Source organism: Scleropages formosus, chromosome 17 (assembly GCF_900964775.1).
Source record: "Scleropages formosus chromosome 17, fSclFor1.1, whole genome shotgun sequence".
Lineage (NCBI taxonomy): Eukaryota > Metazoa > Chordata > Actinopteri > Osteoglossiformes > Osteoglossidae > Scleropages > Scleropages formosus.
In genome coordinates, this window is record NC_041822.1 from 7,269,946 (window position 1) to 7,284,396 (window position 14,451).

At 40.2% G+C, this 14,451-nt stretch overlaps 1 protein-coding gene across 6 annotated transcripts in view; it reads right to left on the minus strand.

Moving 5' to 3' along the window:
• Window positions 1–1,676: 1,676 nt before the first annotated feature.
• The window catches only part of LOC108938570 (electrogenic sodium bicarbonate cotransporter 1), a 65,994-nt gene continuing 53,219 nt past the window's right edge, over window positions 1,677–14,451 (minus strand). For 3 of the 6 annotated variants that reach the window (XM_018759208.2, XM_018759211.2, XM_018759212.2), the window contains 12 exons: window positions 11,578–11,763; window positions 10,496–10,609; window positions 9,717–9,878; window positions 8,625–8,803; window positions 7,836–7,908; window positions 7,098–7,166; window positions 6,484–6,657; window positions 5,407–5,568; window positions 4,184–4,277; window positions 3,327–3,365; window positions 2,891–2,970; window positions 1,677–1,749 (listed from right to left, as the gene is read on the minus strand). In XM_018759208.2, coding sequence (XP_018614724.1) covers window positions 2,927–2,970; window positions 3,327–3,365; window positions 4,184–4,277; window positions 5,407–5,568; window positions 6,484–6,657; window positions 7,098–7,166; window positions 7,836–7,908; window positions 8,625–8,803; window positions 9,717–9,878; window positions 10,496–10,609; window positions 11,578–11,763 — 1,296 coding nt within the window. In that variant the 3' untranslated portion in view covers window positions 1,677–1,749; window positions 2,891–2,926. The remainder of the gene's footprint in view (window positions 1,750–2,890; window positions 2,971–3,326; window positions 3,366–4,183; window positions 4,278–5,406; window positions 5,569–6,483; window positions 6,658–7,097; window positions 7,167–7,835; window positions 7,909–8,624; window positions 8,804–9,716; window positions 9,879–10,495; window positions 10,610–11,577; window positions 11,764–14,451) is intronic. The other 3 variants (XM_018759210.2, XM_018759213.2, XM_018759215.2) reach the window with 1 other exon arrangement.

Sequence of the window (14,451 nt, forward strand, 5' to 3'; positions counted from 1 at the left end):
GGAAGAAACACAAAAGAAAAACAGCATAATAATAATAACAACAACACAGAAATACCACAAGCAGTTTGGAATAACTAAATGCCCAAATGTAGAGCAAAGAGCATGTATGTCAAACCAATGCTTTGTGGGGTCATAAATAGGCCATTTCAGACAGTATTTGCATGCTAGATTTTCTCAAGTCTCAGATTCATATATCTTCCAGTACAGTACTGCATTATTAAAGTTCAGAGATTTTTTTTTTTTAATATCCTAAAGGAACTAAGAAGCATGCAAGTGGAAGACACTCAATTTACTGGAATCATTAACTGTGCATATGAATTTCTATATAAAAATCTATATGAAAACAGCATCCTGAACTGAAGAAGGAAATTACAGAAATATTACAATTGGTAACAAGGGCTTATGCACGTATTTGATTTAAAAATGTTGTGCTACTGTTAATCATAATACATGTGTTGATTTTAAATATAATATCTATGGTATAATTTTACCCTTGTAAGCCACTTAGGTAAGTCTTTTTGTACAGGAAAAGCAGTTCAACTGTTTATGTTCTGCTTGAAAAAGTGTGTGTGTGTGTGCACACAGTAATCTAAGATGAAAAATTAATCTATCTGATTTTGACAAAACATCATTTCTCAACAAATATTTATCTTGTATTTATGTCATGAACTTTTATTTCAGAATATCTGAAATGATCAAAAAAAAATGGATGGCAGTTATTTTTTGCTCTCTTTGCGTAGCTGTAAATCAACCAAATACTGAAGACTCATTCTTGAACATACAACAAAACACCAATACTTTTTTGAAAAAGATAATACTAACATTGTATTGTAGTCAAAACGTGATTAAAAGTAAGAAAGTAAGAAAGTCAGAAATCACGTGGCCATATATGTAATTATAAAGTTAATAAACAAGCATAATCACATTATCTCTCAAACATATATATTTTCAATTAATTATTAATTACTCTTGTTCCAGAAGTATTTCAAAATGACATTACCAGTATTAACAATACTAAAGTTCCATGCTGTGCCTCAAAATCAACACAAATCTTTTTAAAGAATGCCTAGCATCTAGAAATAAGAGGTAGAGCTACAAAATTGATCAAAAGATTATTTTCCTGCTACAGGAAAAATGTTACAAATGACAGTATATGAAACAAGGGGAAAAATTCAAGAACAAGAGGAATAAAGAAATCCTTGTGGGCCATAAAGTATGTTACCATGCATGTTCACGAAGAGCCACTTACTGTTGCTCAAGAGGTGTTTGCTCTTGTAGAGTTTGCATAGTAAGGAATTTTCATTGCGAGAGCAGTGCAAGTGCACAGCTACACAAAGGGATTGAAAGACAAAACAAAGGCTTTCAGGTTGTATTTGTACTCGGTGCAGGAAAGCAGCAGTTTCCAGTGCAGATGTGCAGCCCACTGATGCTCTACTGATGTTCTGATGTTCACTCCAGCAAGTGGAAGAGAAGAGGGACATAGCTCTTGTGATAAAACAAGCGTTGCTTCACATACGTGTCAGACAGTGAAAGAGATCGGAAACAGATTTTAAGGAGAGACACAAGCAGAACACAGAAAAAGGAAGAAGTGTGGTTTGAGCAATGATTGGCATATTGTGCTGGAGAAGAATGGACGCTGCAGGTCAAAGAGACGTCTCAGAGCGGTGACTTCTCCAAAAGAACCCGTTGTCTTCTGGTTCGAGGTCTATTCTAATCTGAGGCACAGATTTTAATGGATTTCTTTCAGGACTAAAAAAAGAGAAAGGAAACATGTTAACAATCAATTTGTGGACTCCATTAGCACAGTTCATTGAGATTTTTTAGTTCCTTCTTTCATCAACTCATTTTTAATTTTATTTCAACAGACTACTTCACATAAAGATGCTGAGAGGAAAAAAAATCCTTGGGAAGGAGTTACGGGTTGAGATGCCTCAGCACCCGAGCTGTCAGTTGTGCAATGTTCAGTCTTTGTTTAGTCTGTTTAATCTGTGTGGAGTTTCCATGTTCTCCCTGTTTGTGTGTGTGTGTGTGTGTGTGTGTGTGTGTGTGTGTGTGTGTGTGTGTGTGTGAGAGAGAGAGAGAGAGAGAGAGAGAGTAAAATACCAATTTCTATTCTTTACTAATTATTCTTCCCGATGCACTTGTACACACACAAAGCTGTACTCAAAGTGCAAACTCAATGTTGAAATGTAACAATGTGAAAGGTGTGCTGTACGAGTACTTACAAATGCATTGAGTGTAATTTAAAAAAATGTGTTTAAAATGTCATTTTCCTCGATAGCTATCTCTTGCATTTTACCGTAATCATTCGGTTTAGATTCCTGTAAGTGGCTTTTTCCATATGTGCTCCGCTCTATAAATGCAAAGTGGACTAGTGTCAAAGGTAATCATTAGAAGGTGACCCCCAACTAGGAAGCATGTTCTCATTCTAATTTACAGAACAATAGCTACACATTTTATACATGCAATGTCAAAAACTACGCTGTGCCTATTAATGGACTAATTAACTTCTGAAAGCACAATAGTGTACTTAATTAAAAATACTTAAACTAATAATAATATTTACATTTACATTTATTCATTTAGCAGACGCTTTTCTCCAAAGTGACATACATCTCAGCAAAAGTACAATTTATGTATTACATTAAGAGAAAGAGACATAGCTGCAGACATGTAAGTCTCAAGTAAATACCTCCATTTATATTCTTTGGTTGTTCTTTTCACTGTTTGTCATTTTTTTATACACTGTGAAGTTTGTGAAGTAAGGTATATAAAGGGCTTTAAAAATTCTTTAAAAATAAAAATTGTACTGGCTTTGGGGCATTTGTAAGTTTTTACTGTTTGTTTAATGGTTGAAGCATGCGGCTCATCAGTGCAGTTAGGTTGATACCTTGACATACAGTTGGCCTGGAAATAGTGCAGCCGTTCAGCATGATGTGTGTCGTTCAGAGAAAGATGGGGACTTCTCTCCTGGAACAAATAAACACGCTAGTTGTGGTTATTTGACGGACTCGAGCTTTTCCTTTGGCATGCATCAGGGCTCCCTGTGAAAAATAATTCACATTCACCGTTTCAACTCATTTTAGATAAGAACATTTAACGGACATTTTCATGACAGTGGAAATAGCAATGCTTTTAAAAAAAAAATTTATTAAATATTCAGACTTACGCTTTCTATACAAAAGTGAAAATTCTGGGCTTATTGTGGCACAATTGAATCTTCCCCATGAGTTTAAAAAAGATAAAATATAGTCCTTTGTGACAGTAAAATCGAAATACATTGTTATTAACACATAACACCAGAATTATAAAAACAGGAATATTACCAAATGTGCTGTAGCTGTAGAGCTGACCAAAATAATTTGCTATTCCATTGTTGTTGGTCAATGCAGATTTCAAGAAAAAGATATGCAATATTATTCTGTGCTGATCAATCACAGAACAAACATTTTTGATGTATAAAAATGAGTAAAGTAAAACTTCATTCATGGGTGATTTTTTGGATCTTTTTTAGTGAGCAAAGCATTTTTGTTAGTAAAGGCACCAACATCAACACTGTGCAATGATTTTCCAACATATTTCAATAATGCCAGACTATAAAACTTCTGAACTGATGTGCAGAACACACTGCACAAGGTTATGCACTGTATATATGTACACGTATACACACACACACTCACTCATATATTTCCATTTAATTTATTAATTTAGAATACACTTTTCTGCAAAGCAACGTAACATAATTCTTGAGTACAGTCTACGTGTGTGTGTGTATTTCTGTATAGATGTTTGTATATGTATAATAATTCCTTCTGTATTATAACAATTAATAGGCATAGCAATAAAGAACGAATGATCATTTCCTGGCAATGCTGAAAAACCACAGAGTACAGGGCCACATTTTCTAGAAGCAGGCACGTGAAACAAAGTTAAGACATGTCAAATGCAAAAATGAAAATTGGCTCAAGAAAGAAATGTTAGGGATGAAGAATGTGCGGAAGAGTAACAGCTAAGAAGATTCGGTCAATGGTGCAGCTGGAGAATAGACTGTGGCATGCAAAGACAGGGCGAAAGCGACGTGACAAACAATTATGTCAGAATCTCGGAACAAATAAAGACGAGGAAAGAGCCTCCTTCCCAGCTGCAGCCCACAAACGGTTGGCTATGAGTGCCTTCTACTCACTGTCAGCAGTCTTATCACCTAAGAAGGGCTCCTGTTCCATCATATCCATTGGGATTTTAATGCTGGGGACATTCTCATTGTAGGGATAGTCAGACTGTGGAGGAAATTGGCAGAGAGGCTTAGAGGTGCACATAGGGAGGCCACTGGTGAGCCAGTCAAGCTTCACGTACAGTATACTGTGTTTGGCCAGTCCAATGACGACAGCAAGGACAGGGTGGCAATAGGAAATTGCTCATTCTTTTATTAAGTTCAGTCATTTCGGTGCTGGAATGCAATACGCCTACATTATTAATTTAGCTCATGCTTTTCTGCAAAGCAACTTACAACAAGCACTATGTAGTACTTAGCATAAACCGTTTCACCCAAGGTGACGTGAGATTCTACTTACAGTGACTGACCCTTCTATGCATCAGAGCACCACACACACACACACACACACACACACACACACACACACACACACTATGGGCAATTTAGAGGGTCCAATTCACTTGAAACATAGGTCTTTGGACTGTGGGAGGAAACGGACGCAATGACAGCGAGAACATAACTCCACACAGACTGAGCAGAGACGAAACCCATGTCATATCACACCACCCAGGTGCTGTGAGACAATAGCACTACTCACTGCACCAGCATTAATGAAAATAACAGCTGTGCTCTGCTGACATCGTTGAACTTCACACTCTTCAATCATTTTAGTGGCACTTGAGGACACCAAAGCATGTGAAAGCAGTTAATTTTATAATCCACACACATCAGCTTGTCAGCATCGAAATGGCATTCTGTCTGCTTCTGCTTTTGTACTCACTGAGCTCGGGGCTTATGAGGTTCTAAACCACTGAAATTACATTTTTATTTTCATTAGAAACACACATGCACACAGATAAAGTGAATTCTATATGCAAGTTTATATGTCCAAAATTTCTGAATGTGCTGTAGAACTGGAACAATGAGGTTTCTGGGATTTGTACCTTTTTACAATTCCACTTAGTTTTACAAAAGTAGAGTACATACGTGGAGAATTCAAAATGAGATATGTGTAAATCTGTAACATCTCAGTATCCAATACTGTGTGAAACAGGACATTTTTAATACTCTCGTTATTAACTTCCAGCCACCTTGAGAAAAGGTTTATCTGCCACTGTGTAGTCAACCCTTTACAGAGGATTGAAAATATAGAAAAAACTGAAACTGCAAATAAGTGAAATAGTGAAACTCACATCATCTGCATCACTGTCAATGCTGCCCTTTTTCTTCTTCTTCTTTTTCTCATCCTCTTTTTTCTTCTTGTCTTTCTCGGGAATAACATCATCCAAGAAGCTGAGGTCATGCTGGGAGAAAACATAGTCCATTGCCTTCCTCACAGCCACCAACGCCAAGATCTGAGAGCAAGAACAGCGCAGGATATTGATGGGATCGCCAATTCCCTGCATTTTAAAATACTGTATGAACAAGCCTGTTTTCAACATGACATGGACATGACAGCTCCACAGCTGATTGGAAAACCTCCAGTTCGTAATCCAAGGAGAGTTGTGGCTTTACTTTACTGGGCAAGGGCTATCCTCTAGGACCCCAGTCATCCTGGTCATACACTATTTTCTCTCCTGCCATTCGGCAAACGTTTCCACTGTATCCAATCAAAATCAAACAGACTGCAGGACAGCTTCTACCTCCAGGCTGTTAGACTCCTGAACAGTCAAGCAGCATCCAAATTCAATAACTTATCTGGTTTTCGTTACATAGTTTCACTTAATATTTTATCAGTGTTACCCAATTCCTATCGTGCTGTTATTTTTAACTTATTTGAAACAGGAAGTTTATATTTTTAACTTCTAATAATCTTAATGTATATTGTTACCTTTTGTATCCCCACCCCCCACTAGCTTGCGGAAAAAGACATTTCCTTGCCAGCAACTACTGCTGTACGCTGTATTGTTGTGCATTGGATAAATAAACCTTTGATTGATTGATTGATACTTCAGATCACCCAAAGTGCACCCGATGACAACCTCATCAGAAAGTACCAGTGAGGATGCTGATCAAGTTCAGGTGAAACAATAGATGCAAGTATAGAAATAAATGTGAAAATCCACCGCAGAACTGCAACAGAACTTTTAGTGACACACAACACGAGTTTGGCCTACATTAGAAAAGCAGAGAAATTTACAATCATCATACTTTTACAGTTGGGCAGCTCACCTTTCTTTCAAATTTCTCAAGCACTCTACGCTGGATTTCAGAGAAATAACCTGTGACGTTGGAAAGTGCTGGCCAGCTAAGCCAAGGTAGCACCTTACCATGACGGGGAAAATGATGGCGGCCACCGTGGACTTGAGGATCCAGAGCAGAGCCAGACAGAGCACCTGGACGAACGTGAAGAGATGGACCTTGCGCAGGGGAACGTGTCGCAGGTAGATCAGGTCAGGCTGGTGTTTTGCTGGCATGAGGAACAACTTGAGGCGATCCATGAACTATAGGCACAGACAGAGGTTTAGCGAACTAAATGAAACGAGACAACCCTTCAAAACACTGTGCTCCATGTTAGGGTGATCCATGACATCAGAAATGTATCCCATCGCATCCTGATTTTGTTCTGTTGGGGAGTCTGAGGTATAGTTTCAGGAGAGAAATGCATTCAATTTTCTGTGGAACATTTGGCTTCTCAAAACTGCAAGTATACACGGTGTGTTTCATGTGGACTTTGTATACTACTTTTACTTTGCCCTGTTCTGGGTGTGTTCCCTCCCCCTCCAGCCTTGCGCCCGGTGTTGCCGGGTTAGGCTCCGGTTCAGCACAACCCCGCTCAGGACAAGAGGTTTAAGACCCTGTGTGTGTTTGTGTATGTTGTACTTTGTGTGTGTGTTTTTTACAAAGTGCATAGTGATAATATTATATTTTGCCAGCATCTCACCTGTACGCCATTGAGGGAAGCCACACCCATGTAGAGGAAGACTCCATACAATACAGGCATGGGAATGAACTGTGAAAAAGCACAAAAAGGAAATTTCATTGCAACACGACTAAATTTAGCTGACAATTTGAGGAGCCAACATTGTAAATGGAAAATATAACCTGTAGAGACCTTGCACACATGTACGGACAAAGTGGAAGGACAAGCACAGGGCCAAGGAAAAATACCAGTGGCTGACAAGTAGCTTCCACCAGCAGTTCAACATATGGCATGAATAACATCACATCAACATATTCAAAATGCATGTCTTTCACCCTCTTTGATACACTTGAAATCAATAATGTACTAGCCAGAGGGAGGCCAGGAAATACAAAAATGAAAGTGTGCTTTGTGAACCCCCCCAAAGCACTGCTCAGTTTACTCTGCACGGTCTGTCCACAAGGAGGCAGAAATTGCACAGAAATCAAAGCAGTTTCAAGCACCCACTAAATCATACCTTTCTAAGCTGATGTTGTAAGCAACAATGAAAAACATACTGTATATTATAGACCTGTTTCATATCAATCAAGCTTTGAAACACACACATTAAATTATTTACACAACTAACACATAAACTTTGATTAATTCCAAATGAATGTACTGTAATTTGAACTTTCCAACTTCCAGTATGTGACTCGATGTCATGATTTTCCTGTGAATTTTTACGAAAACCCAACAACTGGTGAATATGACTAGTACCTTCAGGACAGGAGACATGAAGACGGACAGTCCAGTCAGAATAAACACAAAGACACCAGTCATCCTCTGCTCCCTGTAAAAATGCAAAGCTTTAGTTAAAGCATCCCATTTTCTATGACTACCACTGAAAGCAAAACGAAACAGGAGACCAATACTGTGTACTATGCCTGCGTTTATATTTTTAAAGTGAGAAATAAATTGTATCTTGTAAAAATTAAATTGCCCTGTGCTGAAGATAAAATATAATGTTATACTACGACACAAAGTATAACATGTAAATCCAATCAGTGCTGTTAATATCCTAATTTGTCTACTTGTCAACTTAGTGCAGATTGTGTAACCCAATGTTAATTATATAATCCTTCAATATTGCTGTGAGACTGAGGTCTCCAGCTAAACCGCTGGTATTTGTTCAGCTAACAGCTGCAGCTTTAGGTGCCCCCTAAGGCGACTGAAATAAGCAATGTTCTTAACACAAACAGGCTGGTATTTGGAATTTCTCCACAGCTGCTGGTCAAATGTCATCCATCTGTACCATGGAAAAGTAAATAAAACCTGAAGTTAACAGCTGTTTAAAACATCCAAGAGAGTACTATTAAGAGCGGTTTACAAAAGTGTACTAAAGACGTCTTTATTTTCATTTAATTTGCATGCAATAAACTGGATTGTCTCCCCTAATGAATTGAGTGTGGAGGAAGAAGAGCAATATGCCATACATGTACATGCGGAACAATGGGCCTACTGTACATGCACAGTAACAGTAGTGAGTGGGCTTTGCAAATGGCATACCTCACTCCCAGAAATTTGGGCTGCTCTCCAGGGGCTGACGTTTCCGTCTCCATCTTCAAGCTGTCAATATGGGCAATGGAGATAACTGTGGCTGCTACGTACCATGGCAATCCCATGAAGGAACACACCACTATTAAAACAGCAACCCAAAACAGATCAAGGTGGTATCCAGCACCTTTCTGTGGAGAAGAGAGAAAAATGTGACACTGAGGAACTTGCTGTAACATGAGAATCTACTGTGAAATGCCATTATGTTACATGTTCTTCTTGGAAGACTTACAATCTACTGGCACACCCAAAAGCAACATACTGCTCCAAGCATTTTCAGCAAAAATGCTGAATTCCCAAAGGAAACAACTGCATCTCTATTTACAGAACAAAAGAAAGACTTGCATTGGAAATTCAGCTGAACAAAAAACACCCATCAGTAGAACGTTAAGGGAGGATTCCGACACTTCTGGCCAAAGTCAATGCTGAAAAGCACATTTTGTCTCCGTTAACAATCCCTGTATTGTGCTGTTCTGCCAATTCACCCTTGATGTTGTGGAGGAGATTTGGACCTGTTGCTGAATCCCAAGAGAAAAGAAAATACTCCCAGAGGTTTTACCAATGCTTTGAAGGGACCCCACAGATGAGTCCTAGCAACACTCAAAAAGCTTTTCAGTCTTTTCCTCTGCATTTCACATTATGAAAATGCAACTCTCGGTATGACTTTCAATATGACGAGATCCCTTCAAAATTGTCTGCAGCAATAAGAAAGGGTTTTTCAAACAAAAGAAATTCAGCCATTAATTTTGCAGTGCAACACACCTTTAGTAAATTTAGATCAGTTTATTCAATGTTTTGGTAGAACTGCTTTAAGGGTTATAACTATTTAAATAATTAATGTTGTTTCATGAATTAATATATGCATGTACATATTCAATCGTAAGTTTATTTTTAAATGGTATATCTGGCAAAAAATGTTTCTAGCCTAAAGATTAGTATTCCGAATGCACATATAAACGTCACGTTTCGACGAGGGATAATATTTTGATGTGCAGCGCCATGGAAAGCAAAGAAGCAGGGCTGCGTTTTGTCTTAGTGACCCACCTTGAGTTTGTGCTCCTTCCTGTTGACAATGACGGCCGTGATCTGCTGATCCATGAAAAGCAAGATGGTGACAAGCAGCGCAGGGAGTGCTGATGCAAGGTACACCCACCAAGGGTTTCCCCCGAACGGGGGCACAAACCAGCCACGGTTGGGGCTTGTTGGCTATAAAAAGAGAATAATTTCCAAAATCCAGTCATCAAATTATGGCATCACAAACGCCAAAGATCAACTGAGAGGTTAGACATTACAGTAATGCATGATACATCGAGCAATACATTTTTACACGGAAAGCTCCACGATCTTGCAACGAGTTCAAGCTGAATATGAATATTTACTGTAACAAAAATCAAAAAAAAAAAAAAAACTGCAGTTTTACATGACAGCATGGAGTGCATTTTATGACATTTGCATGTGCAGCTTACAATGATTAACTGGTTTTTTGGTGACACCTTACAAGGATAGGTACACTACACTAAACTCCCTACATTCATTCACCTACTTTTGTAGCAGAGTGATGTAACACACATGTACTCAAACACTAAGAGCAAGTACATCTTTTGTCTGCGGGAGGAAATGGGGGCATCAGGAGGAAACTTTCATGCTTCCTTCAGCATAGTGTGAATTATAGCTTTCAGATAAAACCAAGCAAACACAGGGAGAATATGCAGTCTGCTCAGAGTCTGAGTGGGAATGGAACTTATGTCCAGCTGCAACACCTGCTGTGCTACTCATAAAACAAAACGACTAACAGAAATAAATTTGTATAAAAAAATAATTACCTTGAATTCACTTGGCACGATAAGCTTTGGAGTGTCCACTCCAACCAATGCATCAACACCACAGAAAATTAAAATGGCCAAGATTATGGCAAAATCACTTATGAGCTTCCTTACCTGGAAAAACACGACAACAAATGCAAGGCAAACAAGTGTAAAAATGTTAAAGTTCAGCATTAATTGTAAAAAGATGATTCAACAAGAGGGGGTGCGGTGGCGCAGTGGGTTGGGCCGCAGTCCTGCTGTCCGGTGGGTCTGGGGTTCGAGTCCCGCTTGGGGTGCCTTGCGACGGACTGGCGTCCCGTCCTGGGTGTGTCCCCTCCCCTCCGGCCTTACGCCCTGTGTTGCCGGGTAGGCTCCGGTTCCCCGTGACCCCGTATGGGACAAGCGGTTCTGAAAATGTGTGTGTGTGTGTGTGATTCAACAAGTTCTCATACACACACATTTTCAGAACCGCTTGTCCCATACGGGGTCGCGGGGAACCGGAGCCTACCCGGCAACACAGGGCGTAAGGCCGGAGGGGGAGGGGACACACCCAGGACGGGACGCCAGTCCGTCGCAAGGCACCCCAAGCGGGACTCGAACCCCAGACCCACCGAAAAGCAGGACTGCGGTCCAACCCACTGCGCCACCGCACCCCAAGTTCTCATATATATTATGTGTAATGAAATGCTAACTAATAACTTAATATTAGCTAGATAAAATTCATTTCTATTCGTATACAACCGAATGAAATAAGGTTTATCAACCACTAAACTGATACTTATTCCTACAGGCTGTCATATCACTACAGAATATTTATGTGCTGTATCAACATGGTTATTATATTTGTTGCATGTGTTAGACATCTGTGGTTGTCCATGTGCGTTTGTGGTTGTTTAACCCTAACCCTGACCACTAGCAAACACTCACAGGCACCTGTCTCCTCAATAGAGCTGCAATAGAACACAAGTCAAAACTTCTCATCTGTCCCCAGACTGCATTCAACAGAAGCCTTTTAACAGACTGAGCTATTAGCAGAGCAACTGCAAATGTCTTGTATTTTTCAAAAACACACAAGTAAGGAAAACGGGAGTCAGACTCACTGTGGTGGGGAAGAAGGGACTCGTCTTGAACTTCTTGAGACACATGGAACACGTATATGTGCCAAAGAACAAAATGAAGGACATCAGGGCAATGTCTGGGATGAACTTGCAAGCCTTGCCCACCAGCTCTCCTCCATACTTCAGACACTCTTTCTTTGTCAGTGATGACCATGTAGCATTTAACGGCTGAAAGTATTATACACATACATATAAATGGGGCTTTAAAAGGAATTATATGCTAAAAAATGGCTAAAACAACACAATGTAACAAAACAAAACATAATATGCAAAAATTGTGTTGTACAAAATTACTACTGGAGTAAAAATTCATAATGGAGTTAATGTGCCAAGTTTAATGAGCAGGCATTGTCCTGAATACAATGAATCTGATATTCCAAATATAACCATTCAGTCCATTTCACCACCAAGCCAATATCAGAATTACTGAAGCACAGATAAACATACAAAGTACTGAGAAAAGATCTGAGAAAAGAACGATTGTTATGGTGACCCTGTCCTACAAGGAATGCTTAATTTTCAGCAGAGAACACAGTTGGATTGTTAGTGCTTTGTTGTACAGTGATATTATACTAGGCTGCATATAGCAGGAGACATTTCCATACCAAGTTACCAGAGTACAAATCCAGTCCACAAAATGTGATCAGAATATGCAAATTTATTTTGCAAGTCATACTTTAACGGAATCTTCATGTCCTAAACCCTTTAATTTTGCTCTGCCCTTTAAAAAACTGCAAGGCTCTCAGTAGCCCAAAATGAATAAATAGAAATACTCCTCTACACAAAAACAGTGGCCCCCATGACTTATGAACTTTCCAGTACAGCACTTTGCCGTTAGACCTTTTTCAGAAGTATTGTGTATTTAATTTTTCAGAAAGAGAGCCAGCATAACAATTCAAATCGCAGGCTGAAGATGCGATCGTAAAAGATAATGTGCTGAATTTCAAAAGACCGGAGAAGAAAACAGCTGTCGAACAAGCTGTAGATGATCCTATGGCTTCTACATCTACCCATTTTGAGCCTCCATCTCAATGTAATACCTCCGGCTCTGAGGTGATGTACAGTTGTCTCGACTTCAAGGTGAATAATATACAACTTACCATGTCTTTTAAATTTCTAAATAATAATACTAATAATAACAATAATAAAACTAAAATAATTATGATATCATTTCTTAATATTACACTTGTATTTGGTATTACTGAATTTTGTGTGACATATAGGATAAAAAAAAAAGGATCGCAGGGCCGCAGATGAGCACAAAAACCTTGCTCTTGCTTTGGGCATGGCTCTTTGTTATGTTTTATGATTGATAATGTGTTATAAATACCTCTGCCAGGGGACTCAAAATGTCCAAGTGAGTGACTGCATGAGTCTCCGTGGCTCCCTGAAGGAAAGTGCTGGGAGAAAGTGAGACAGACAGAGAGAGAGAGACAGTCTGCTGTGCTGCTCTCTTTATGTCTGAAAAACCCCACTGTTGCTTCCCATCTAACAGAGCTGCTGACACTTCTTTCCAAAGGAAAATAAAACTCAGAGGGAAAAAAGTGCATTTCACCAGCAGAGAGATGCAGATAGACACACAATAGTCATATAAGAGCAATTTACTCAAACACCATTTATTCCAGCATATATTACGTGAGTACCTGCATATAGAAATTATGAGGAGCCCCATGCCCACTCCATGTTACTTGGAAACTTTTGAACTAACAATCCAACTCTTGGTCTCAGGAAAGTAAGCAAAGGACCAACTATAGATTTTCTGAACCTTAAACTTATGAAACCTTGATTTTACACATTATCCATGTTAAAATGTTAGCAATATAGAATAATGACATAAATGCAATATGGTGTTCAAAGTACACTATTATTCTAATTTTCATTTTTAAATCTGTTTTCTTTTGTTTTTTGTTTTCTGCACTCATGTTTTTGCTTGCTAACCACTGTAAATAAGTGACTTCAGTGGAATTACAAACTTCCATCCATCTTCCTCCACTTCTATCCGGGGCCGGGTCGCGGGGGCAGCAGTCCGAGCAGAGTCCTCCAGACTTCCCTCTCCCCGCACACCTCCTCCAGTTCCTCTGGGGGAACCCCAAGGCGTTCCCAGGCCAGCCGGGAGACATAGTCTCTCCAACGTGTCCTGGGTCTGCTCCGAGGCCTCCTCCCAGTGGGACAAGCCCGGAACACCTCCCCAGGGAGGCGTCCAGGAGGCATCCGGAACAGATGCCCGAGCCACCTCAACTGGCTCCTCTCGATGCGGAGGAACAGCGGCTCTACTCCGAGCTCCTCCCGGGTGACTGAGCTCCTCACCCTATCCCTAAGGGTGCGCCCAGCCACTCTGCGGAGGAAACTCATTTTCTGCCGCTTGTATCCGCGATCTCATTCTTTCGGTCATGATCCAGAGTTCATGACCATAGGTGAGGGTAGGAACGTAGATCGACCGGTAATTGAGAGCTTCGCCTTACGACTCAGCTCCCTCTTCACCACAACAGACCGGTACAATGACCGCATTACTGCGGACGCCGCACCGATCCGTCTGTCAACCTGCCGCTCCATTTTTCCCTCACTCGTGAACAAGACCCCGAGATACTTAAACTCCTCCACTTGAGGGAGCAACTCCCCCCTAACCCGGAGGGGGCAATCCACCTTTTTCCGACTGAGAACCATGGCCTCGGATTTGGAGGTGCTGATTCTCATCCCCGCCGCTTCGCACTCGGCTGCAAACCTCCCCAGTGCACGCTGCAAGTCTTGACCTGATGAAGCCAACAGGACCACATCGTCCGCAAAAAGCAGAGACGAGATCTCGCGGCCACCAAAACAGACACCCTCCGTTCCCTGACTGCACCTAGAAATTCTGTC